Source organism: Equus quagga, chromosome 5 (assembly GCF_021613505.1).
Source record: "Equus quagga isolate Etosha38 chromosome 5, UCLA_HA_Equagga_1.0, whole genome shotgun sequence".
NCBI classification, from domain to species: Eukaryota; Metazoa; Chordata; class Mammalia; order Perissodactyla; family Equidae; genus Equus; species Equus quagga.
In genome coordinates this window covers 30,921,780-30,948,812 of record NC_060271.1, presented here as the reverse complement: position 1 = coordinate 30,948,812, position 27,033 = coordinate 30,921,780, and the positions used below count along the sequence as shown (strand labels likewise).

Here is a 27,033-nt window from a genome sequence, read left to right as displayed (position 1 = left end):
TTCTGCACTCCACAATTTAGCTCTGATTCAGAAAATGCCTCCCCTTCCTGTTTAATTATTTCATCTCCGAGCACTTGTCTCTTCGACGAGAAGGTAAATGAATTGAAGGTCACAACAGTGGGTGCTCACTGCGTGCCGGGCCCCACGTTAGGAGTTTTCAAATGCGCTGTCCCTGGTGCCAACCCAAATGGCACAGCACCATTTGATCCCATTTTACTCAGGAGGAGGGAAATTGCTTGCCAGGGTCACCGGCTGGTTGGTGGTGGGGCCACGACTGGCTCCCAGGTCTGCCCAATCCGAGCTCTCTTGACCCCTTTGTCACACATCTACTCAAGGCCAGTTCTTGGCTGAGGCTGGGGACACAGTGGGCCACACGGCCTTTCTTCTCAGAAGGGGATCACAACAGAGGATTCTTCTTGCATTTGCATTCCTTAGGCTCGGCTCTTGGCCCCCAGGTGGTACCCAGTAGGGTTAGATCCGATTGGTCTGAGGCGGCTCAGGGACCAGGGAGTGAATCTGTGGATCTGGAGAGGCGGGTAAGGAGAGTAGGGGGCCTGCGAGCCGGCTGGCTTTGGGTTCTTGCACTAAGTCCTTTCCAGCTCTGGGCCCCCGTGTCACCACCGGGTCTCTGAGGGCCCCTGTGATGCTGAAGCTCCAGGCTGCTTGGCGGACTCACTGGGGTGGCTTTCGCGCCTCCTCCAGTTGGGAGTTCTGGGGCAGACCTCTGACCTGGGCGGGTCCTTGCCGGGCTTGGACCTGATGAGACCCCGGGCACGGAGAAGGACGCAGAAGAGGAGACCACCACCTCAGCCCTGCCTTGTCTGCTTCTACGAGGTCCAGGTCTGTCCTGGCGCCCGCCTCTCCTGAGGGGCCTGCTGGCTGTGATGGAGTGTGTGTGTGTGTGCGTGTGTGAATTGTGTTCTGACCTGGGTGTGAGCACAGCACCTGGGTGACCATTTCTCTAAGTTGGTGACACAGGAGGCAGGCCTGCTGGCCTCATCAGAGATCCTTGGCCTGGAAAGGCCTGTGGCGGCGTGTCAGGGGCTCAGGCTGCTGAGGGTCAATCTTAGGGGGCATTTACTCCTTCTAGTTCCCAAATGTTTGCTCCCTTTGGGTGTTCACAAAGGACACCCAAGAGTGCCTGGACTACTGCAGAGTGTTAGCCCGGACCCAGGGCTGCCCCCAAAGCTTCCTTGGCCTCCTGTGGATGACCTCAGCTGAACATCATGGGACAGTACCCCTTGGGCTTCCCATCTGGCCCCTTCCGAGGAAAAGGGCCTGCCTGCACTCAGAGCATGACTGGCCCTGCTCATTCTGCTCCTTCCTCACAGCTCAAGAGGAGAGCTGCTGGGTACCACCCTACGTAAAGGAGGCTCCGCTGCTCAACTTTCCTGGGACACCGTGGCCCTGGCCCCAGCAGCTGAGGGTTAACGTTCCCTGGCATCAGCCACTGGCTCCCTTCCCCGTATGCTCTGTTCCTGATTAGCACAGCGGGTGGGCCTGGCGCTCATCCCTGACCTCCTGGGCCTCCCGCAACCAGACCCCTGGCTTCAGCAGATGAGCCATCGATTCTTTTTAAAGCGCTGACTGAGGCTCGGGATTAAGTAGTGACGAGTGTGCAGCCTCCTCTGCCCTCTTTCCAGAACGCCATGTGTGCTTGCTGGGGAGGGGTCAGCGGGGTGTGGCCCAGGAGGGGAGACTGCCCCCCCTTGCCCTCTCCTGGGGGTGCAAAGCCCTGGACCAGGGGTCCTGCCCTGTGGCCTTCCCAAGCTGCCTCTACTTCCCTCCCAAGCCTCAGTCTACTTTCCCACCTGGCCCTCTGATAGGTATCCCTTAGTGAGAAGGGCCAGAAGGTTCTCCCCTTCCTCAGGAGGGACAGAGAAGTGCACAGAGCTGGGTGACTCGAAGACGCCTGACAGCAGAGAGTGGGATCCTGTGGGCAGAAGCAAAGACAGCCTGCCTGTGCTCTTAGCACTCCATCAGCTTCTGAGAGGCTGGAGTTCTGACCCTGCCACCGAGGGTCTGAGGAAACTCCATCCCTGTCCAGGCCTCCGTTTCCTGCCAGGGAACCCAGGCTGGAGGAGCGCCCTGCTGGTCCAGCGACCGGGGCCCTGAGGGTTTGTTCCCTTTCCCTGCCTGCTGGGTCGGCCAAGCAGGGCCCGGCCAGCACTGCTGTGGGTTTGCTGGTCCTGCCAGCTCACCCCCGTCCCTGCTAATTCCTGCTCCGTCGCAGGAAAGCCTCCACTTCCCGGGCCATCCCCAGACGCCTTTTTTTGCCACTTTCACATCACAGAGGGCTCAGCTCAAAAGACCCAGGGCCACACAGAACAGAGGGATGGGGCAGGGGTTTCTAGGATTCCCTCCCATTTTCACTTGGGGTGCTGCCTCAGCACATGTCTACTTTCTCTCTCCAAATCTCCCAGGCTCCTCTCCTAACATACACACACACACACACACCCCTCACTTCCCAACGGAAAACTGAGGGTCTCACTTTCAGGAGGTGTCCCTCCCCACCCTTGATTCTTGGAGGTGACTTACAGAGCAGCAGTGTTTACTTAGGTGTCTCTGGGGAGAAGATTCCAGAGGATGAGAGGGTCCTTGGTCTCTTCTTGCCCTGGACTCAGCGAGGACTGGGAGAAGAATGTGATCCTGGAGCCTGCACGGGCCTTAAATATAGCAGCGCTGAGACAGTGCAATGACAATGGATGAGAACTATGGGGGGAGGACGGGGGGAGGGGCCGTGGGTCAGTCCAGCACTGCTCAGGCGGCAGTGACAGGTGGAGCTGTCCCCACCCCCACCCCAGCCTCCTACAGGCTGCTCCTCCCCCAGCTTCCCTTCTGCCCACTCTAGCCCACCATTAAAGTGGACAGAAGGGAAAAGCTCAGGCCGGGTTGTGTGGAAAGCAGGCAAAGGGTGATTTTCCCAGCTGCTGGGAGTTCTGACTGTTGCCTTGGGGAAGACACCCATCTTCTCTGATCCGAGTGCCTTTCTGAGAAATGGAGACGGTGAGACTGGGCACCCAGAGTTCACGAAGACAGTGGAAGGAACGAGACCTAAAAATCCCTGGCTGAAATGGAAGTATGTTGCTTCTGGTCTCTCTAACTCCCCCAGCAGCTACTGACCCAGCCCCCACCCGGCCATGGTCATGTGTGTACGGGGACATGGCACAGGCAGGGGAGGAGCGAGGAAGCCATCTCTTTCTTCACTGGCCATATTCCTCAGGCTTCCAGAGTGGCCACTGCGGGTCCTTCCTCCCAATCTTTGCTACACCCCTCTCCCCTATCTCAGTTCCTCCCCCTTACGCTCATTCACGTCTGCTCTTTGCCAGGCCTGGTGGGCACTGAGGATGCAGAAGGGAATAAGATAAGACCCCTGACACGGAAGAAGTCCTAATCTAGACAGGGAGTGATCAGGACGGTACACCTGCGCCAGGTCTCAGGGGATGAGCAGGTCTGGGGAGGGTGTGCCAGTGCCAGGGCAGAGAGCTCGGCTCCCTCCTTGGCCTCCTACTGGGGCCTCAGGGGGCCAGCAACACCGCGCCCACCAGTCTTCCTACTGCTGGGGGACTACTCACTGGCGAGAGAGAGAGAGGACACATAAGGGAGCTCTTCAGCCAAAGCCTTGATCTCCTGCCCTATTTGAACCCCCTGTCTAGGCTCTCCTGCTTCTCCCCTTTTCTCCCTGGCTGCAGTGTTCAGAGCATCTTTTGGGAGAGAACACTTGATGGCTCTCCCCCATCTTGTACTGACCCATCCCAAGAAGGGCTTCCAACACCCGCATTTATACATTAACTGCGAGGGGTGAGTGTGAATCTGCAAATACAGTAAAGAGGGGTGTGGGCTTCCAATTCAGCAGGAGACAGACATTTAAACTGGTCCTGTAGTCCCCTTCCCCCCAAGGCAGCCTGGTGGAGGTGTCACCACTTCCTGGCTGTATGACCTTGGGCGAGTCTCTTAACCATTCTGGTTTTATTATCTGTACAGTGAGGTCAATGATGTCTGCCTTGCAGTCTGATTGAAAAGATTCAGTTGGGAAAAGTGAAGCCTGGCGCCTAATAGACGTTTGCTAAATGAGAGCGCCACTGATAACTGCACGACCCTGGGATCCTGAGAGCTTCCTCTCACCCCTCCTTCTGGGTGTGGGATCCCCATGCACTCACTTGCTGACCAAACCCCCATGATGCCCTCACTCCCTGCTAGGACCTCTCCTCAGGGAGGTCCTGTCCCGCCTTAATGGGAATGCAGCCAACCTCAGGTCGTGAGGCCGAGCAGAGGGTAGATGACTTGGAGCTATCCAAACCTTGGCTTAAATCCCAACCTCTGGCACCCCTACTCACTAATGGGGGACCTTGGCCTCCCTTCTGGGCCTCAGTTTCTTTATCTGTAAATGGGAGATAAGCTCTAAGACAACACGGAACTTGCCTGCCTGTCTTGTTCACTGTACCCATAGCCCCAAGGACAATGCCTGGCGTACACCTGGGCCCTTGATATACGTTTGTTTAAAAATCAATGAATGAGTGAATGAAGACCCATCCTGCAGAATGGTTGTGAGATTCAAATGAGATTAAAAATGCAGAAAATGCTGGGTATAGTACCCGGCTCATAGCCAGTACTCTTCAAAATATTTCCTTCTTCCTCCCCTTTCCTTCTCGTCTTTTTCCTTTCATTGTCTTCCCTGGACTTATGAACTTTAAGCACAGTACTTTGAACCCTATTTCGCACACCGACCATCCAAAACCGCCACACCATTTTTCCAGACAGCGACCAAACTGTGCTTGGCTGATGGCTCCACCTGGGGGCCAAGTGGAGAACTGTCCGGCCTGATGCCTTCTCCCCACGACTTCCTCCCTCCCTTCTTCAGTCTCCTTTCCCTCCCTCTGTCACTCTCCCAATTCAGTTAATTCCAGTTTCTGTTCTTCTCACACTTACAGATCAAAATATAGCTTCCTTATGCCTTTTCCTTCTTAGAGTGGGGAGGAAAAATGGGCTCAAGCAGCCCGGAGGCTGAGCAGGGGTCTGGGGTCTCAGAGCTGTGTCCCACCAGCACGAGCAGAGGCTGTCTGTATCTCTCTGGCCTTTCCTGCCTCAGTTCACTGTTTCTGTCTGTCTCATGTTCTGGAAGGTAGGGTGGGGATAGCAACATGGGACAAGCCTTGGTGGTGACATATGGCCAGAGCCTCCTTGTCCAGGCTGACACTCAGACTGGGGTTGGGGAGGGGGTGTGGGGGGGGCGGGGCACAGAGAGATCTGGCCCTCTGGGACCCTGGAGAAGCCCAGGTCCCATCAGCCCTTCTCTGGGTGGAGACTCTGACAACCCCTGTATGTTTCTGGGGCCGGGGACTCTGGAGGCCAGGGGTCTCCAGGCATCACAGGCTGAGATACCACCCAAGGAGCCTCGCCGCTCCCCTGCCCCCATCCAGGGTATATTGGAAGTGACTCCAGGGAGGTGATTTGAGGCCATGATAGGGAAACTGTGGGTGTGAGTGTTCCCTCCACTTGCCCAGGAGGAGTCTCCAAATGAGTTTATTAAAAATCCAGATTCCCCCTGAGCCTTGGATTCCGGAGGTCTGGAGCGGGGGCCGGGGGTGCTGGGGAAGCTGTATTTTCAGTAAGCTCCCCAGGGGATTCTCATACTGAGGCAAATCTAGGAAACCAACTTGGGCAGGTCACCTCTCCGAGCCACAACTTCCTCCTTTGCAAAATGTCAATAAAGCAACCTATCATGGAAGGCTAACGGGAGGATGAGCGGTCAAGAACCTAAACTCCCCGTCAACACGGCTCGGCTCCTGCCCCTCTTCCCTCCTGTGGCTGGTTTACTCCCAGGCTTGGCTCTGCTGGGCCTCGGAGGCAGGTGACACCTTGGAGACTCGCCTTTCCCTGGGCTGGGTGGGGAAGCCGTGGAGATTCCTGGTGAGGGGGTCGGGGGCTAGGACACTCAGGGATGCTGAGGTCCCAGCCCAGCTCTCGGGGCCTTGGACACTCTGCCCTCTAGTGGTTCCAGCCGTGTCTGCAGGCCTGGGCTGACCCAAGACCCGAGGGGTGTTGCAGCCTGGTGCCTGCCCCTCAGTGGCGACCCGGCCAGCCTGGGAGGTCCAGAGGTCTCTGAGCCATCACCTGTCTCCTCAGGCACTCAGACTCCACCCTCAGAGAGTCACGGGGGATGGAATGACTGCCACCTGAGTTGCTTAGAGAGCTTGGTGGCCCTGTGAGTTAAAAAGATGTTTATGGCTTTTAATAAAAGACCTCTGTGACTCCCTGTCTCACTTACTGGGTGAGAACAGTCCAGCTGTTAAGTTGTTTTTCATTACTAAACAAGGTGAAGACAGTCAACCTTTGGCCAAATTTGCCCCAAGTGACAGGAAGCCGACTTGTTTGTGGTGTGGGGGAGGGAGGGGAGAAAGGGCCAGGGGTGCTCAGGAGGGCGGCCCACCCCCCTGTTATGGGGATACTGGGTCTAAGCCAGTGACCCTGAAGAGAGGTTAAATATTAATTACAGATAAGAACACCACCACCTGGTGCTGTGTCGCAGGGAGGGGAGGGGAGGGAAAGAGGGGGACATATCTGGGTACAGAGAAAGGAGGCCATTGTAGACTCCAGAAAGGGTCACACTGAGGCGGCTGGACTTTGATCTTGTTTCTCAGAAACGTTCAGACAGGGCTTTGGGACAGGAAGGTGACGGGGCGCTTGGATCCCATTGGGGCCCTCCTGTCCTTATGCCCCATTAGTTTCATCCTCCAAGAATTCAGACCAGTGTGGAAAGTTCCGACTCTCTCTCTCTTTCTCTCTCTCTCTCTTTTTTTTTTGCTGAGGAAGATTAACCCTGAGCTAATATCTGTTGCCAGTCTTCCTCTATTTTATGTGGTTTGCTACCACAACATGGCTGACACTCGGGATCCAAACCTGGGAACCTGGGCTGCTGAGGCAGAGGATGCCGAACTTAACCCCTAGGCCACGGGGCCACCCCCAAAAGTTCCTTCTCTTGATGAGGACAAAAAGTGCTAGATTTGATCTCCAATTGTGTCATGGCCTCAATGGGGGGCCCTTGGGTGAGTTCCTTATCCTCTGTGGGCCTCAGTTTCCCCGTCGTAGGGGTCACCTGACATGCAAATGATACAAAGGATGTGACAGCACAGACTCTGAAAGCACAGAGCAGGGGGCTCTTTTCTTACGTGGGAGCAGATGCAGGGGCAGGAGGGCCTGGTGGCACCACTCTACCACTGGTGGGGCGTCGAGGAGGCAGGCCTGGGGGCTCTGAGGGTGCGCTGCCACCCCCAAAACAGCTTCCACTTGTGACCTCAGGGAGAAGCTTCCATCTGTCTCTGGACCCTGTTTCCAGAAGGGCCTGCAATCCCTTCCCTGTTGCCCCGTCAGGCAGCCCAGCCCCACGGGCTTGGCCAGAGCAGTCCTGAGGAAATCCGGATAATCCGAGTCCAGAAGAAATGCCCGGCACAGGCCCACCCAGACTGGGGAGCCGGTCACTCCCTGTGCCGTCGGATTTTAAAAAACCACAACAGGAAGTAGCTACATTTATTGGGCGCCACCCATGTGCCAGACACCATTAAGCCCTTACAGACACCATGTGATTTCTTCCTCACCGCAACCCAGTGAGGTAGGTGTTATCATCCCCACTTTACGGATGAGAAAACTGAGGTTTTGAACACTGATTCATTTGCCTGAAGTCCCACAGCCAGTCAGTAGTGTGGTTGGAACTTGAACCCAGATGGGCTGAACCCACGGCTGGGTTTCTAAAATCATGAAGGAAGCACAGTTTGTTGCTGTGTCTCCTTCCAAGGCCGGGGGGCGCCCTGTTCCTTTTAAACCCGTCTCTCCAGACAGGGTCTGAAATGGCTGCCGGCAGAAAAGGCTTCTATGTTCTCCCTCCCAGTTGGACCTGCATTTCACTCGGGGCAAAGCCTCTGGCAGAGGAATGAAGTTGAAATGGTGCAGCGTCAGGCAGTAGCCTGGTTGGGAGTGAACCCCAGGCCGCGCCCCGCCCTGGAGTCTCGCCGTCTTGCAGCCTCTGGCCTTGGCAGACGTGCAGGTTGTTCTGGTTCTGCCCAGCCTGCTATGAGGCGTCCTTTTCTAGACTCCTTTTCTCACCTTTGGGGAATCACAGAGGAGGCAGAGACCTCACTCTCTGTCACACTAGATTACAAAACTGGCCGGGAATGGGGGAAGCGAGGTGGGCTCCCGGAGAACTTTGTGTCCAGCGTACAGGGAGCTGGGGCCCTGGGGCCCGAAGTCTCCCTGCGTTGACTCTCCACACTCTGACTGTCCTGTCACGCCCTGCAGGGCTCTGTGTGCACACATTTGCACATGCTCACTTGCACACGAAGCACTCCTGGAACTCTTCTGGCTGGAGTGCCCATCATGTCTTTTTGCTCCAACGGGAGCTCAGCCATGGCAGGGCCCAGCGTCTGCCTGCCTCTGGTTCTCTCCAGGGCACCCACCTGAGGCTGGGATGCAGAGTGTGCAGCCTGGTTGGGCGTGGGAGTGATGGCTACGGATGTGATATTGGGATGGGGACAAGGAAGAAGCCCCAGGCCTGCCCATTCTCCGCTCAGGATTCCCACTGCACGGTCAGGGCCAGGCCTCTGAAAAGAGAGTCCAGCTCCACAGGCTGCTCCAGCTCTGAGCCCCGAGGGGCTAGGCTCTTGGCCTCAGTCTCCGACACTGGATCCTCATCCTTGGGACACACGAGGGACTCCAGCAGGCCCCAGGGACTTGAACCCAGGTCTGTAGGGGAACATGGGAGGGAAGGAGTGTGCAAAGGGAAGGACATGGGGTGGCCCTCGATCTGGACAGAGGAGAGGAGGGGCAGCTGGCTCGTTAGGTACCCTGCTGGCCCTGGTTCCCCTCTGTGTAGCACATCAGGGTCAGGTGTGCTGTCCGTGTGAACCCCCAGATGCTGCTGGAAGGATTTTGGTTCTTGGGGGTCCTCCATAGCCAAGGAGGTCACCCCCTGCAGGGAAAGGCCATCTGAGATACAGCTTCCAGCTAGTGACTCTTTCTGGAGTTGATCTAGAGACCCGAGGTGTTTGGGACCAGAGCGTGTCACAGGTGGAGAGTCCTTGCTGGAGCCTTCCACGCATATCCCATAGGAAGAAGGCCAGCTGTCCAGAGTGGCCTGAGGGGTGTAGGAGGGAGGCTGGACCTCAGAGATGGCCTGTGAAGTGTAGAATGGGGGTGTAGCTTCTGGGGTCACCTGAGGTGCGTAGGATGGGGGCCTGACGTCAGGGACAGCCTGCGGGGCATAGGACAGGGGGGAGAGTGTCTGGTGAGGTGTCACTCCAGCGGGCTGGAGGATGGAGATGTCCGGCTGCCCAAGGTAGGCAACGTCAGACAGTCTGTGCTGCCGTGGGGCTCCTGGGGGCTCCCTGGGCCCAGAGACCTTGACTTGGGAGTACTGGACAGGCTGGGTCAGACCGCCGGGGCCGCTGAGGTCAAAGACGGGGATTAGGATGTGCTCCTCGATGAACTGCAGAGGCTGGAAGGTCAGGACACGCTGGACGTCCTGCACGGAGACAATGACAGTTCACCTGTTAGGGCAGGTCCTGAGCTCCGTGGGGTGCCGTGGGTGGGTGAGGTCCTCCATCGGGTGCTTCTTCAAGATGCATAGCTACACATCCCCTTCACTTCCTGGGGGTTCCTCTAAATGCTGGGCCCTTAGCTGAGGGCCACTGGGTTATCTCAGGGAGAAAGAGATAAATGCTGGGCTGTGGGTCTCTAGGAGGTGGACAGTCCAGGAAGTAGCTCACTCAGGTTTGGGGAGGTTCGAGGTGGTGGCCCACACGGCTCGTTGCTCACGGGTCCCTAAGGGCCTGATGTAGGGGGCAAGCTGGGAAAGGATGGGGGATCATGGGGGGCCAGAGAGTTTTACAGGAAATGGCCCATGGGGGCTTCGACATCGACTGCAAAGCCCTCGGAGGGGCGAGAGCTGGCTCCCGGAGCCTCTATACCCCCTCTGCAGCGGGCCCTGCTGCTTTAGCAGAAGCAGTGCTGGTGGCCAGACTGGGGCTGCTGATGTGACTTGTGTGCTTGACACAGGGCTTTACATTTTAAAAAGTAGGTGCCAACATTTGAAATTTGGGAGATTTCATGTTATAATATGAAATTCTGATTTCTCTTTAAAAAATGTGAAGATCTGGCCACGCCGGACCTGGCTTCCCAGGTGGCAGCTTGGCGGCCCATTCGGACAGGGCCTGAGCTCCGGGTCTCCCCTGGGTGCCCCCCACTTCTCAGCCCCTGGCAGCGGCCTGTTCTCTCTGCCTGGCCCTTTCAAGTGAGTGGCTTTCTGTTCCGTGTCCACCCTTTCTGATCACCTACCCCTCTCTGATCCCCTCTGAGACCGGCTGGACCACGGCTTTGTGGATTCTGGGTTGGAAGGGAGGAATGAGGCCTAGTTCCCTGCTTTGCGGGCTGGTCCCTGCACTTCAGGAAGAGCCAGAATCCCTGGGCCCGTGCCCTCCCTGGACCTCCCTTCCCCCTGCCAGGTGCGACTGCTCACCAGGGCGTTGGGAGGCAAAGGCGGCTTGGTGACATATCTGTAGCTCAGGTAGCAGAGCCCTGCGACGAGGAAGCCCGTGGAGAACAGGATGGCACCTGAGAAGGCGTAGGTCCATGTCCGGTCTGGGCGAGCAAAGAGCACAGGGCAGGGAGGGTGAGGCTGGCATCTGACCTGGACCCCGTCCTAAGTGTGGGTGCTGCAGACCTGGCCTTTTCGTCTCCTGCCCTCTTGGGCCAGGCTTGGGAAGGCCTCTCCTACCCCCGACATTTGCAGGGCCAGGCCACAGTACAGATGGAGGGTCACGTACCACATGTCTAAATATTCAAAACTTATAAATCATGTTTTACACGGTCCTATAAAATATGTTCTACACTCCCACCTTGATAAATAGACTTTTCATCACACCCTGGAAGGCCAGCTTTGAAGTTTGAATTCTTGGCCCCTCAGGGCACTGTGCTGAGATGCGGAGGTGCGGGGAGAGCCTGCCACAGGCCCTTCGCCCATCCTGGCTCCATCCCACACTTCCAGGGGCCTGGTGCACAGGGATACGGACCCCCAGACCACACAGCCAAGCTCATCCATGCCCCCGACAAATAGCTGCTCATTGGCCACCCATTGGGCCCAGGGTCTGCCCATCAACAGAGCGTCTGCCCTCCAGAAGAAGGACCCAAGGAAGAGATCTGCCTGAACTGGACACAGGACATTTGAACGGGGAGTTTCAGGGTCTCAGGTGTTCAGAGCGTGGTCTGGAAAGGAGACCACAGGCTCCAGGAGCATCTGCCCACTTGGACTTAAGGACCCATCATCTTGTGGGGAGGGCTGTGGCCAGAGCAGGGCCGGGGCAGGGCCTTCTAAAGCGGGGCCCTCTTGCCTGGGTCTGAGGACAGTCTCACCTCCCTGCAGGCGGTGCAGGGCAGAGGCAGACCGAGGAGAGAGGTGGCAGCAGGAAGGGCCTGTCCTCCCTACCTCCCACCAAGGTCGTGGGCTGGGCATCAGGGAAGACCTTGCTCAGGAGGGACCTGGGGAGGCACTGCCCTTCCGCAAAAGGAGAGGGACAGCTGAGGGCTTCAGCGGCGAGCCTTCTCCCTGTGGCCCTGCAGGCAGCAGCCAGCTCTTAGCACAACACACTTCCTGTCACCAGCCCAAGTGGGACTGGTGAGGGGCTTGGTAAGGAAGACGTAGTTGGAGTTTTTGTTAAAACTGGCAATTTGTATCATGCAGGGGTCTTGACTCTCCAAGTCACCCTCCTTCCATTGCTGGCCCCCATGGGACTTCAGCTTGGGAAGTTGACCTCCAGCTGCCAATGACCTTGGCAACTGTGACCCCTGAGAACTGCGGGAGCCTCCACTTGTAGCCCACTCCTCGCTGCTCCCCCCGCCCTGTGGCACAGGCCTCTCTGGGTCAGCTTCGTGCGTCAGTGATTCCCTGTCCCCTGTCAGGTGATACTTCTGTCCCTGCACCAGGGAGAAGATAGGACCTGAATGGCTCTACATGACATGCCTAATGTTACTGCTCCTTGTCCCAGGATCAGAACTTAGAACATTCCCATACACCACGTCACCGTTGGGGAGGCGGGATGGAATAATAAAAATTACACTGGCCTGGGAGTAAGGAGTGTAGGGTATTAGAGGTTTGGCTCAGCCAGATATGCATATGCTGATCATCCTTCTCTCTGCTTCACGACCCTCTCTGGTCTCCCATTTATTAATAACAGTATCCAGCGGTTATTGAATTCTTGTTACATGCCATGCCCTGTGCGCGGTGCTCTACCTACGTTATCCCACCAAATACAGAGGGCCAGGGATGCTCCCTTCGTACAGATAATGAAGCTGAATCTCAGAGAGGTTAAGTGGCTTGACCAAGGTCACACAGCTACTCAGTGGAGAATCCCGGATTGACATGTATAACTGCAAAGCTCATCCTCACAGCCACGACACAGTGATGCCTCAGTTCCCTCATCTGTAAAATTAGGCTGGGGCACCTAGAGCCCTTTCCAGCATCAAGATGCTGGGATGATTCTTGGTGATGCTCCGTGACCACAGAGGTAGATAAAGTGGGGATTCTGGGCTCTGGGGATAAGATAGACCTCAGAATACAGGTCAAGGGCAGGACACATCACCCCGAAATGGAAGTAAGAGGGGGAAGTGTGCAGTAGAGGGGACCAGCTGTAAACAAAATTGCAAAGTGGTAGTTTAAGCCCAGGCTTCAGGATCGAATGGCCCTAAGTAGGTTCACTGACCAGCTGTGTGATCACGGGCAAGTTGCTTAACCTCTCTGAGCCAGAGTTCCTCCTCTGTCAAATGGGGATGATGCTACTCAACTTGCAGGATTGTTCTAAAGATTAAATGGGATAATATAGGTAAAGCATTTAACACAGTGCTTGGCAATAGGTACTTAATAAATGGTAGGAATTATTAATATACTTTCTTTTTAAGGATAAAGTGCCTTCTATATGTCAGCAAGAAATAGCCACCAAGAAGTGTGATATATATATAAAGGCAGCTAAAGTCTTAGAAAAAAATAGTATGATATCATGAGCTAGGTCACGTAAGGACAAGGCAACAGAAAGATAAGGATGGAGAGTCTGCATGTGGTCAAAAAGCAGGCGGGGCAGGGGCGGGGCAGGAATGGGCGAGATTTGTCTGGTACAGTCAGGGGCAGAGGATCCCAAGTCATGTGTATTCTCCCAGCTGAGTGTCTGTAGAGTTGGTCTCCTTCCTCTCGTCCTCCTGCCAAGTTCTATTCTGGTCTCCCCAGCGGCCTGTTCCCCAGGAGGGCGTGCCCCGAGCAGGAGGCCAGGTATAACGTTCCCTGAAAATTAATGCCCTGGGACTCAGGGGGAGAGATCAGTGTCCCGGAGGCTCTTGGGGAAATGGATGAGTTGAGTTTCTGAACAAAGGTGAGGACCAGAAGCTACTCGATGATGATTCGATGCAGCTGCAGTTACACCCTAGGGCCCAGCCTGTAGCAGGCACCTCGCTCTGTTCATGAGACTAGAAATCACCTACTGACATCATCCATCTGAGCACGATGACTAAGGGGGAGGCTGTTTCTCCAAATCCACCCAGGCCACTGCTATCACTTCCATCGTCTAGACGTGCGGCCCTGAGCATTACAACATTCCTATCTCTAGGAAGATAGCACTAAGAACAAGACCATGATGCTTATGAAGAGTCGAGTGTCAGTGTGCTAGAGGAAGGGAGCATGGCACACCACCTCACTAGCAATGACTCAAAACTGTTTCTATGGTGACGCAGTGGCGAGAATGTGGTCTCCAGAACGAGGCCCAGTTCTAGCCCTCACCACCTGTGCGACCTTGGGCAAGTTACTTAACTACTCTGAACCTCACTTACCCCAGTAAAACGGAGATGCTAATAATACCTGCCCCATAGATTGCTCACGAGGATTGCGCTCAGTAGAGCCGGGTCCTGGCTGGCCCTGCAGAAATGCTAGTTACCATCACTGTGATTGTTATTTGACTTTGGAAGATATTGAGGGATCTTTTTATCGTCTCTGCTCCCCCTTATGCAGACTATTTTCCAGTATATCTCACTTGGGTTAATATTAAGGTAAATTTGCCTTGCCAGGGTACACACAAAGCTTGCCAGAGAGAGGAAATCCAGATACAAGCTGGAAGGTAGAGATCAAACATGTGCCATGATAACCCATCAGCTAGCTCATTTATGGATAAACAAAGCTTGAATTCAATAATACACTAATAACTAATAAATTGTGCAGGTTTTTAGAGCACAGCCATCCTCGCCTTGCTTACAGGGAGGAAAGCGCAGAGGCAGGACTTGACTTCAGGAGCCCGCCTCCCTCTGGCTTCAGCTCCTTACCTGGCAGCGTCTTCACTCGGCACACGTAGGGGGCGCTCTCTTTGGACCAGGTTGGAACAGAGATCGTGATGGTCCCAAGGAACTCCGTGTCAGGGGTCAGGCCCATGAACTCGTATTCTTTCTTCGGCCCTGCAAGGTACTGAATTTGACAGAGAACCCAGAGTGACTCTCTTACAAGCCAAGCTCCCTAGAGAGCCCAAGTACGCGTGCTCAGGCCCCTGCCTGGGTCACCACACTTGCTGAAATGGTGCCACCAGCTGGCCAAACCAGAAACTGGGGGTCAGTCTCCAATACTCCATTCCCATTCCCCTACCTTGTGCTTCAGCCCCAAATCCAGTCAGTTGCCAAGCTCCACGCACTTTCCTGGCACTCCAGGAAATTTGTAGTAAGCACTCCATAAGTACTAGCTGCTGCTATGATCACCGCCATCAGCAGCACCGCCACCATCACTACCATCACCATCATCCCTCCTTCTTCGAGTTCTCCTCCTCTCTTCCTCTTTCTTCTTTATTAGACATCAAAACGCCTTTGAATATCCATCCCTCTCTTACCTTCTTTTTTTTTTTTTTTTTGAGGAAGATCGGCCCTGAGCTAACATCTACTGCCAATCCTCCTCTTTTTGCTGAGGAAGACTGGCCCTGAGCTAACACCCGTGCCCATCTTCCTCTACTTTGTATGTGGGAAGCCTACCACAGCATGGCTTGCCAAGTGGTGCCACGTCCGCACCTGGGATCTAAACTGGCGAGCCCCGGGCTGCTGAAGCAGAACGTGCAAACTTAACCGCTGAGCCACCGGGTTGGCCCCCCTCTCTTGCCTTCTTCGTAGCTTCTGCCTTAACTGGGCCTCGACATCTTTAGCCCGGACTTTTGCAGTGGCCTCCTAACTGGTCGCCTGTCCCTGCTTTTGCCCCTGTCCACTTCCATATCCATCCTGGTGCCACAGTGATCTTTCTAAAGGATTAATATAATTACAACGCTCCTCTATTCAAAATCATTTGAGGGCCTGGCCTACACTGCAGGATAAAATCCTGGTCCCTGCCTCCTGCCCACTCCTCTCTCTCTAGAGCCCAGCTGGCCCTTTGGGCCCTGGTGATGCGGCACGCCTGTCTCTCCTGCAAACGCCTTGCTTGCGGAAGCAAGCCCATGCTCCTTTGCGTCTGCAGACCCTTCTGCTGGAGCTGCTTTCCAGTTCTCACCTTCCCGTATGGCTCTAACCTCTTTGACCTTGAACTCCTCCCTCGGCTGCCTCAGTCCATCATTCCAGCTCTCCCCCACCTCTCTGATTGCTCTTTCACTGGTTTCAGCCCCTGAGTGTTGTTCTGCGGGATTCGCTCCTCGTCCACTTTTTCTACTCTCTCCACATCCGCTCTTACTTGGTGGTCTTATCTGGATCCATGGCTCCTGTGACCGCCAGGGTGTGGATAACTCCCAAGCCCGTCTCACTGAGAGTTGTGGAGTTCCTAACGCGCTCTGCTGGCTCCCTCCTGGACAGCACTCTCTGGGCATCTCTGCCTCACCGTGGCTGAACATGCTGATCTCCTCTCTGTGGGTCCTGCCCCATCCCCAACCCCAACCCCGCCCCTGCTCTTGATTCCTTAATTCTGTTAAAAGAGCCTTTCTTGTTATAATACCCAAGGCCCAACCCTTAAAGCCACTTTTGACCAATGCCCCTCACACCCTTTGTACCTAATGCTCTGAAATGATCCATAAACCATCATTTAAAGGGCCACAAGCTGTGCTCCTGGGAGTTCAAAAGCTAAGAATCTTCTTTGGTTCTTTGCATTTCGGCTATGCCTTGCCTTTTCCAGGCACAAAGAGGCCAAAGTTTGTGGTTCTTTGTTGGTTTTTCCTTTGAGAGGGATGAAGTTGGGTGAAGAAGTACATAAACTGATTTTACAACTTACTGTTTTGTGAAACTCATGTGGTTAAACTGCACACTTTAAATATCATGTGATACAAGGCCAGTGGAGTTGCCAAGGCCCTGAGCGTCATCCTTCCCCCACGTTTTTACTGCCTCCATCCTGGTTCAGCCCCTTATTACTTCCGGCCTACACCATCGCAATAGCCCCCCTGACTTCCCACCTGATCTCTCTTTTATTCCCACATTCAATTTCTCTCCCTTCTGCTCTCGGTAATTTATCATTTCTATTGGACCAACCCTCCCTAAAATAACAACTACAAACTCTGGCCAGAATAAAGACTTCCTACAGGCATTGGAAAGTAAGCAAAAGCGGGAGATATTGGAGAAAGGAGGAAGGGAATGACACTGGGAGAATGTCCCCCTTTTTTCTGTCTTTTAGCCTGAAAGCAGGCCCCTCGTCTATACCGTATGAGATGGCTGAAACCTAGGCAGCAACTCTGTAATCTTACTGGCTTGAATAAGCAGAAGAGGGAGTCAGGGCAGTCACAGCAGCTGGAAAGCGAGGGGAGAAACCGCAGACCGGAGAGGTCCACAGATGGATGCAAAAAGATAAATGATGCAAACTATAAGAAGGCTGGGGTTGCCATATAATAGCAGATAAAATAGTCTTCCCTACAAAGAGTATGACTAGAGATAAAAAAGGACATTTCATCATGATGAAAGGGTCAATTTATCAGGAGGCCGTAACGATCGTAGACGTGTATGTGTCTGAGCATGGAGTTTCAATTACACACAAAATTAAAGGGGCACATAGACAAATCCACGATCTTCCCTGGAGATTTTAATACTCTCAGCAATTAAAAGAACAACAGACCTCCCCCAAAGCAGGAAAGAAATAGAAGATCTGAACAACACTATTAGTCCCCTTTATCTAATCGATATTTATAGAGCACTCCACCAACACCTGCAAGATACACATTATTGTCAAGTGCACATGGAACGTTCACCAAGATAGGCCATATGCTGGGCCATAAAGCAAGTCCCCGTAAGTTTAAAAGGACTGAAATCATACACAGTGTGTTCTCTCACCACGAACTGAGTCAAATCGGAAATCAATAACAATGAAATATTTAGTAAAACCCCAAATATTTTCCCAAACGTAGTTGTGATAAGGACTCTCCCAACTCAGTAATCTCTAATTGCCTCCTCCGATTACTGAAATAAACAAAAATTCCTCCATCCATCACCGCGGAGCTCGTCAGCACGGCTCCGCCTGTCTTCTCAGGGTTACCTCCCATGGTTCCTCTCCCTCGGTGGTTCTCAAACTTCAGGGTGAGTAAGAAGCACTAAAAATTCAGGTCCCAGGGGTGCAACCATAGAATCTGATTAAGTAGATTGGAAGGGGCCCCAGAACCTGCATTTTCTTTTTCTTTTTAAACTTTTTTTTTTTTGAGGAAGATTAGTCCTGGGCTAACATCTGCTGCCAATTCTCCTCTTTTTGCTGAGGAAGACTGGCCCTGAGCTAACATCCGTGCCCATCTTCTTCCACTTTATATGTGGGACGCCTACCACAGCATGGCTTGCCACGCGGTGCCATGTCCGCATCCGGGATCTGAACCGGTGAACCTGGGCCACCGAAGCAGAACGTGCACACTTAACTGCTGCGCCACCGGGCCGGCCCCGAACCTGCATTTCGACAACAGCTACAGGAGATTCTGATGGTGTTGGTTTGGAACCAAGTTTTGAGAAACTGCTCTACATGTCCCTGTGCTCCAGCCAAACTGGGCAGTTTTGTGCTTTCTGACAATGTCCTAAGTTTTCCTGCTTTTCTCTTTGATCGTGGTGGGATTGTGTAAGCCGGGAGGGGGGAGGGGGCGGGGAGGAGGCAAATGTGGGCTTTGAACAGAGCTGAATTTGAATCCTGACTATACTATTTGCTGAACAATCTTGAGCAAGTGACTTAACCTCTCTGAGCCTCTGTTTTCTCATCTGGAAAATGGAGGTAATAGTGCCTACCTCACGGTGAGAATTAAATGACATAATATGCATATCTAGATACCTGGCATAGTGGAAATTGGTATTGGCACCAGAAAGTTTTCTGGAAGTCTTTCTAGATCTCTCTAAGTTGACATCTCCTCTCTCTCATCCCCCTGCTCAGCCCCACACAATAACCTTATGTCCCTCTACCTGTAGCTGTTTGAATTCTTGTTTTAATTCCTCCCACACGCACTAGATTATAAACTCCTTGAGTGCAGGAGGAGTCATTCAGTGGAATTATGGATTAGTGGCACGTGCTGGGGGAAAACACCACATATTTTGTGAATACAAAAAGAAATAACTTGTATATCATTTGACAGCTTATGCCCTTGCCTTCCATCTTTCATTATTACTGATCTTAAGACACTGCCTCTATCCAGTTTCCAATAATAGTGGGGAACCAGCAAAAAGAACCACAGTGGTAGAAACTAATCGTAGCATTTTCTAAAGTGGACACTTTAGGATTTTAATAGAGGTTGTTTCCCAGGATGTTAGAAGGCATTAGGCAAAAAATAAAGTAAAAAAAAAAGAAAAAAGATAAATATAATGCAAAACAAAAGGAGTTTCTCTGGTCAAATAAATTTCAGAGAAGTTGGGCCAAACAGGTTAAACTGGAGTCTCGGCTTTGCAGGACTTGTCAGGGACTTTAGCATGTTATGTGCGTGTGAATCGACAAGAGGGAGGCTGTGGATGTGTTTTGTGGAATGCTGACTTATATAACACAGCTCCGTTCGACTTAAAGCAATGCCACTCTAACTGAGAGGGACACGGTTTTCCCAGGCCGGGAAGGACCGGGGCGGCACATGTACTTACCATTTGGTAGGTCTGGTTGACGTGGAGCTCTAAGCGGTAGAAGAGATCTTGGAAGATGTCCTCCAGGGTCAGCCTGCGGCCGTCCCCTGTGCGGATGGGCGTGGAGGTGGGATGGATAATCATCTGGATGGATCTCACCTTGGGGATACAGGTCACATCAGGTGGTTTGATGGTAGCTGGAAAAAGAGAGAGAGAAAAGAGAAGAGAAAAAGTCAGAATCAGCCAGTAATGTCCCAGGCTGCCCTGGGCTGGGAGGAATGACTGCTTCTGCTCTCCTCCCACCGGACCCCAGCTACGCTTCTGAAAGCATCAGCTAAGCCAGAAGTGAGAAGAGGACAGTTCTGCAAGAACTGGTGTTTGGCTTGAAGGCTGCCAAAGGGATGACTGAGGGTCGGTGGGAAGAGCCAGGGAGAGGGGCACCGGCCCCCTATGTGGATCATGCTCTTGCCCCAGCGCCTCCACATGCCCACCTTGAGTCTGCCCGGAGCACCCTTCCCCTGGTCTATCAGCAATGGCAGCTTTGGGGACTGACGGTTCAACCACATATCCTAAACACTGTTTGGGCACCCATTGTTATTGACTCAGCCTCAAAGGCCACGCCTAAGACTTCAGTCTCTCTCGAGATGGAATTTTCCGAATAACTAAATGACCTTTACTGGTTTACAGACCCCTTTGGGAATTTGATAAATGCTATGGATCTTTTTTTTCTTTTTAAAGGTTTTATTTTTCCTTTTCCTTCCCAAAGCCCCCTGGTACATAGTTGTATGTTTTTAGTTGTGGGTCCTTCTAGTTGTGGCATGTGGGACGCTGCCTCAGCATGGCTTGATGAGCGGTGCCATGTCCGCGCCCAGGATTTGAACCGGCGAAACCCTGGGCAGCCGAAGCAGAGCGCGCGAACTTAACCACTCGGCCACGGGGCCGGCCCCAATGCTGTGGATCTTGTCTCCCCCAAAATGTACATGTATAGAAATCCTGCACCCAATTTCAGGGATTCATGAACCCCACTTCCGCTGAAGCTAATTTATAAAAATCCCTCAAGGGTCCATTGACCTCCAACATTAAAAACAGCTGAGCTAGCAGACTGCTCACCGTCATGTTCTTTATAAAATTGAAAAACTGAGTTAAATGCCTTCAAAAAGGGAAGGAGGGAGGTAAATCAGAGTGCCCCCACAGAACGGATCATCTTGCAGCCACGAAATATCACGTTGTGGAAAAATATTTACTGACACAGGCAAATGTTCAGAGAGACAACCAACCGGATTACAAGAGTAGACACAGTTGCTAGTCTCTGCAGTTATGTTTACTGTTCAGGTTATTCTGGGCTCCTTTTATTTTTCTTTGTGTATTTCTGTATTTTCCAAATTTTCTATAATAAACATGTATTCATGAACAAGCCAAGAAAAAAATAATCTGTTTAATTTCATTTTTTTGTTTTCTCAAAAAACCATGTGGCTTTTAAGTCAATTGGTGAACGTCACCACCTGCTTAACTTGGGTGGGAGTTCGGCAGCTCATATTCGTTCATTCATCCATTATGTATGGAGCATCTCCCACGTGCCAGGCACTATGCTAGGGGCTGGGAACATGGTGGGTTCTACACCCACACACGCTGTCGCGGAGCTAATGTGTCAGAGGGGGAGGCAGCTGATACATGCGTATGCAAACACCATAATTGCAGATTGTGATATGAGCTGTGAAGACAATGAAGAGTTTATTATGACAGAAAATAACAGGTGGTGACCTAGTGAAATCGGGTTGTCAGGGCTGGGAGTGGGGACGCTCACTTAGGAGGTGACACCGAAACCGAGACCAAGACTATGGATTGGAAGAGTCAAGGCGGGACTGGGGGGACGGAGTTCGAGGCCTTGGTTGTAGTTGAGAGGCAGGATGAAGGTGGTCTCAACCAGGGAGATGGGGATGGAGATGGAGAAAGACGAACAACCTCACGGGGATGCTCTGTAAAAGTCACAGCCCTGACTGCCCTCCCATCCCCCCACAGTCCCTTCTGGGCCATCCCCGGAAATAAGAGCGGCTCCTACTCACTGTGTTGCAGTGAACTGAAGCGGTCGGTCATCTTGGTGGCTGACCGGCCCCCTGCGCTGGTGGCGGTCACCCTGGCGTAATAGAGCTCTGTGACGTTGCCGGTCTCCACGGTCAGGTTGCAGGATTTCCGGGTGATCTGCTGGCAGCCCTCCTTTGCCAGCCACTCTCTCTCTCCGTACCTGCAGGTGAGGAGGGGGACGGAGCACCCCTTTATTGAGCAGGCCTGGCACTGGGCCTGCGGCTTATTAATAACGATAACGATAGCTAATATTTACTCAGCACGTTCTGTGGCCCAGGCCCTTTGTGTGGGTGATCTGTTAGTCCTCACCATGATCTGTGATGCTCAGACATTATCCTCCCTCCTATTCAAACAGGGAAGCTCAGGCTTAGAAGTAGAATTTGCCCAGGGGTTTGAAGCACGCCTGTGGGGAACCAGGATTTGAACCCAGCCAGTCTGAGTCCACGTTCTGGGCCTGTCATCACCACAACCCTTTGAGGTGGGCATTGTTATCCCCATTTTACAGATAAGGGGACTGACGCTCAGAGAGGGAAAGTGACTAGACACAGGACGAAGTGGCAGGACCAGGGATGGAACCCAGGTTTGCAGACTCCTGAGCCCATGCCAGCCCTACTTGCTGCAAGGGAGGGGAATGGGGGCATGGGCCTGAGGCGGTGGGCACAACTTTCTGTTGACCTATGTTCACCAATAATAATAAAACAATTATCAGTAGCTTATAATTTGCCAGGCACAAGTGCTAATGACCATCTTATTTAACCTACCTAACAGCCCTATGATGAAAGTACTATCGCTATTTTTAGGTTACAGATGGGGAAACTGAGGCCTGGTGAGGTTACCCAACTGCCCAAAGTTATATAGGCAAGAGCTGGCGTTCAAGCCTGGGCTGTCTGACGCCAGAGCCTGCACCTTTATCCATGATTTTCTCCTCCCTCTGCAAAAAACATACAGAAGCAAAGCTATAGCTGAGTAGGAGGGGGGAGCTGTGTAACACCAATCCAGGTGGGGGCTGTGGGGACTCATGGAAGGGGGCGATTTTCTTGGAGGGGTTGGTTCCAGAGCAGAGTCGAAAGAGGTCATGCTGGGAGGGAAGCCTACGTCTTGTACTCGACACTGTAGACCGTGTCTGGGGCGCTCTCCAGCCCGCTGTCCCACGTCAGGATGTTTTCAAAGTTGCTGGACTGGAATTTGACGTGCTGAAGAAGATCCAAGGTGTCCTCAGCAACGTCACCTGCGGGAAGTGGGAGCACTGTGAGCCGGTGGGCTCGTGGGCCCTGCCCCCCAGCCTGCTAACAGACTGTCCAGTGAGGGGGAGTGAGTGGTAGTACCCACTCACGAAAGCCTGGGTCCACCGCCCATCGCTGCTCTCCGGCCTGCTTATTTTTCTTTCCATTGAGCTATGATTCACATTCCACAAAATTCACCATTTTAAAGTGTACAATTCAGTGGCTTCTCAGCATATTCACAAAGTTGTGCAACCGTGACCACTTTCTAATTCCAGAATGTTTTCATCACCCGAAAAAGAAACCCTGTGTCCACAGGCAGTCACTTTCTATTCCTCCCCCAGCCCTGGGAAACCACTACTCTGCTTTCTGTCTCCATGGATCTGCCTATTTGGACTTTTCACACAGAGTTACACAATATGTGGCCTTTTCTCTGTCTGACTGCTTTCATGTAGCATCATGTTTTCAAGGTTCATCCATATTGTGGCTCGAATCAGCACTCATTTCCTTTTTAAGGATGAATAATATTCCATTGTGTGGCTATACCACGTTTGATTTATCCATTCCTTGGTTGATGGACATCTGGGTTGTTTCCACTCTTCAGCTATTATGAATAATGCTGCTGTGAACATTTGTGTACCAGTTTTTAAGTGGACATATGTTTTCCGTTCTCTTGGGTGTACAGCTGGGAGTGGACTATCTGGGTCATATGCTGATTCTATGTTTAACTTTTTGAAGAACTGCCAAACTGTTTTCCAAAGTGGCTGCACCATCTTACAGGCCCACAGCAATGTCTGAGTGGTCCAGTGATCCCGCCTCCTTGCCAATACTCGTTATCGTCTCTCACTCACCTCTTAACGCCACCTGAAGTTGGTGTTTTAGAGAGAGTGGCACCGTATTTTAGAGAGAGTCAGCTCAGATGTCTAAGCAGTAACTTGGCCAGAGTCAATAACTTCAAACAAGGGTGGAGAAGATGTCTGTGAATTCCTGCCTCTCTGCTGGCGGAACCCATCACTGCCCACCCACCCCGTGCCTTCTCAGGAAGGCGGAGGCACCTGGCAGCTCTGTGGACTTCGTAGTGCGGACGGATGCTGACTCAGGCCACATACGGGCAGGGCGACCTTGCTGTTTAAGCTATTAGAACTTTAATTTCTTCGTCTCTAAAATGGGAGTGATTTGACTTACTAAATACAAATAATAACACCACCGGCAGCTGACGTGCATGAAATGGACCTCAAATGCACAGGGACACAGGGCTCTTACTTCATTAAAGCCTCCTGAAGACCTGATGAGGCAGCTACTATCATTATCTCCATTTTGTGGGTGATAAAACTGAGGCTCAGAGAAGGTTATTTGCCCAGTATCACTGTTAGGGAGTGACAGAGCCTACACTATCCATCGCAGTGCTGGACTGGTTGTGGGGTGGATGCAACAGGCAACGTCTATGAGAGCCTTTAGCACGTAGGAAGTCCTTATATGTGTGTGTTGAGTGCGAGGACAGGGGATCTGGGAAAGCAAGAGACTCACGGTATAGGGAGGGGTCTGTCCTGTTTACTCTTTCTTCCGCCCGGGGAGTTTCCGTGGCCTGAGCCCCTGATAATAGGCCCAGCGAAGGGAGGAGAGAGGAGAGGAGAAGCTGGCCCTGAAGAGTTCACAGCCACCTCTTCCAGCCTAGGCCTCTGCCAAGTCTACTGTTGGTTATGTCAAGGAAAGGGTAGCAAAGGCCAGAGGCCGAGGAAGGGGACTACGGAGGGGCTGCTGCCTCTGAAGCGATCTTCACCGGAAATAAGAGCTTTTGACTTGTAAAACGCTCCCCTCAGCCCTCCAAGCTAGGTCTGTGGAGAGGAAGAGGGTGCAGGAAAATGGCGGCCAGAGCCAGCAGTGGCTCTGAGCATGCTCAGAAGGGCCTGGTTGGCTGGGGCGGGAAGTAAACAGCTGCAGATGCAGTTGAGTGGAGGCCTGGAGGCCTTGTGTATATGTGTGCCTTTGATGTGTGTGTGCTCCTCCTGGACATGACCGTGACCACCAGCAGCCCAAGCTGTGAGGCAGTGGATAGCTGCTTATTCCCCTGCTCCGAGTGTGCATGCAGTGTTTCCGCAAGAGGGGCCCACAGGCTTGGAGAGGCACCTGTGGGGGTGGGAAACACTGTTAGGACAGTCCACCCTGCTGTGCACCCACTGGCGAAATCTAAGGCTGCACTCCTCTCTGACTCTGGGTTGGTCAGCCCTAGAAGCTGCAGAGATATTTGTCTTCTAGGATTCCTGGAGCCCCCAGCATGGGGTCTTGGGGACTGCCAGGGTCTTACGGCATCTACTCAGTGTGATGGCTATGCTGCTGAGCCCCAAGGTGTGGTTGACATCTTGTCTGAATCTGAATGAGGGCAGCATTGGGGGCAGTTCTGGAGGGAGGATTCTGGATTCAAGGCTGGGTCTTAAATTGAGGGAAGGAGTCCACGTGGGGTCAGAAAGTCATGGTGGCTTCGGGCAGGGGGTCAAGGGCAGGAGAGAGAGAGGGTGGGATTTGAGAGAGGGCCAGGGTCTGTCTGGGGGTGGGCTTAGCTTCTCCTAGTGGTAGGTTAGGGTCTGCAGTGGGAAGGTTGCTGGTTGGGGGTCAGTATCCTGGGCAGGCTATGTGGATCGGGGTGAGGCTGAGGCTGGGACATGCTCAGGAGGGAAAGGGCCCAGGTCAGGTGGAGGTTGGCACCACTTTCCAGGAAGGAGCTGAAACTGGCTTCCTGAACTGGGGTGCACAGACCTTGGCTGGTCCCCCTCTTTTAGGAGGTGTTGAGGGCTAACAAGGTCTCCCCTCTCCTCCCACCGTATTTGATCCTTTTCCTCCTCAAAACCATCGTTCCTCAGCCCGTGTCATTTCTGCACGTCCCAGATGAACGTCTACACTGTGAAATCCTGAGGAGACCCGTGCTGTCCAGAGACCAACAGACCGACAGATTCGATAAAAGGAAGTTTTCCTACTTGCATGAAAAAGCAATTCTGTGTCAACCAGTTGAGAAGCTAAGGAAAAACAAACACACAGAAACAACTCGACATGCTCATCAATCAGCCTAGGCATGGTGGGATGGGGAACTGGGTCCCCTGAGGGAGATTAAAGACTTGTAGCCGTCTTTCAAGGGCTGTTTCCTGTGGGTCCCTCATCTTAAAGGGTCAGGAGCCTCCAAGACTCTCAACCGGAATGAGTGGGGGTCTAAAGGAACATATTTTGGGGTCTCTTGGGGACACATAAAGTCTCCTGAGCTTCTCACGAGCCCAGTGTGGAGGGGAGGGCCTAGTGTGATGCTAGAAGTGCCCAGGAAGCAGCTGGAAACACTGTGGATCCAGTCAGCACTGGCTGGGGACATGAGTACAGGGGACCAGGATGCTCTGGGGCTTCATGGGCCTCATTCTGCATGTGAGCTAGAAAGGGCCTTGTAGAGGCCATCTCTCCTCCTCTTCAGTCAGGACTATGCTTTCACTTCTCGAGAAAGCTGCCTGAATTTTATTAAATTTCTCAGGGAGCAGAGACACGATCTAGGATCTCACGTGTCTGTCTGAAATTTCTCCTTAACGGTGGATCAACAAAATCCACTTTGTTGGATTTGAAAATGGTGCCCTTTAGTCCTGTTTTCAAAAGGACCCTGGTGTTTTAGGACCTATGAATGCAGCAGACCTGGCCACTGTGGGAGAAAATGCTCTTTCAGATCTAGCAAAAGGGGCTGGAAGAGGCCCCTGGAGCGGCGTGAAGGGAGTCAAGGGCCAGACTCAAGCTTTATCCATCCGGTCCCTCCCCTGCCTCCCCTTGTCAGGTCAGTGCCAGCCAGAAGCAGAGAATGGATGGCACAACTTCTACCAGAACATTCTGAGGATCAAAGGATGCCGGCTTCCCTCAAGCCAGTTCTTTATCTTCTGCGGCAGGGGATCCAGCACCCCCTGTTCAGACAGCTGGCTGCCTCCCTGAGTCTTGAGGTCAGTTGAGTCTCTGGAAGAACCCAGGGTCTGAGGGAGACCCTCTCATCCTCCCCCATAACCTGAGTTGGCATCCACTTCTCCAAGGAAACTCGGCACCCAGTTCAGCCCTTAGCAGAGGAGAAACTGAAACTGCCTGTCCTGAGGCTGGGTGGGGTGTGGGGGAGACAACCCTGATCATGGGCCCCTGGGGTGGGAAGGAGTCTGACCACAGGGTGTTGGGGCACTCACCGACCAGGGATCCCACAGCCAGGATGGTCAGTAGCATCCTCATTGGGCCGGGCACAGAGCCCTCTTTGGGCTTCCACTGTGGGCCGAGCACGGAGGGAGGGCTGGGAAGCTTTGCCGCCTTGGCAGCTGGCTCCACCCGGGCACGGGGGCGGGGAAAGAAGGGGAGGGTGGGACCAGAGCAGTGGAGAGTGGGGTACAAAGGTGCCTGGCCTACGTGCTTTGAAATTCCAGGGCCTGGGCGGGAACCGAGGGAGTTCCCTTCCTAGTTGCAGAAAACAGCCACAGTGACAGGTCGGCTTGTTTATCTGGTCTGGCAGCTGATTCATCTTAAGACTCTTTAGTGGTTTATCAGGGAACCGAGAGGCAGAAAAGGCAAAAATCATCCATGATGCACAGCCTTATCAGAGAGCAGTTTGGCACCGTGTATCAAAAGCCTGAAACACGTGCATATCTTTTGCCCCAGTGATTCTGTTCTCAGGGATTTACCCTGAGGAAAATAACTGGAC

The 27,033-nt window shown here is 53.1% G+C and overlaps 2 protein-coding genes across 2 annotated transcripts in view; both read right to left on the bottom strand.

Moving 5' to 3' along the window:
- Positions 1 to 2,640, bottom strand: part of MYOM3 (myomesin 3) — a 48,831-nt gene extending 46,191 nt beyond the window's left edge. Inside the window, exon 1 of the mRNA XM_046663134.1 lies at positions 2,539 to 2,640. The gene's annotated coding sequence lies outside the window, so the exon portion shown is untranslated. The remainder of the gene's footprint in view (positions 1 to 2,538) is intronic.
- A 4,873-nt stretch (positions 2,641 to 7,513) lies between these two features.
- Positions 7,514 to 26,636, bottom strand: IL22RA1 (interleukin 22 receptor subunit alpha 1). The gene is made up of 7 exons (XM_046663514.1): positions 26,528 to 26,636; positions 22,213 to 22,345; positions 21,099 to 21,277; positions 19,057 to 19,232; positions 14,347 to 14,485; positions 10,508 to 10,629; positions 7,514 to 9,514 (listed from the first exon to the last, which is right to left on the bottom strand). Exons 1-7 carry the CDS (start codon positions 26,568 to 26,570, stop codon positions 8,561 to 8,563), a joined length of 1,746 nt encoding a protein of 581 aa, XP_046519470.1. The 5' UTR covers positions 26,571 to 26,636; the 3' UTR covers positions 7,514 to 8,560.
- Between the last annotated feature and the right edge of the window lie 397 nt (positions 26,637 to 27,033).

Excerpts from the sequence above, each read along its gene's own strand:
- IL22RA1 (XM_046663514.1), bottom strand. The coding sequence starts at position 26,570 with ATGAGGATGCTACTGACCATCCTGGCTGTGGGATCCCTGGTCG. Across the intron at positions 22,346-26,527 it reads GGCTGTGGGATCCCTGGTCG|GTGACGTTGCTGAGGACACC; the intron begins GTGAGTGCCCCA and ends CACTTCCCGCAG. Across the intron at positions 21,278-22,212 it reads TACAGTGTCGAGTACAAGAC|GTACGGAGAGAGAGAGTGGC; the intron begins GTAGGCTTCCCT and ends CCTCACCTGCAG.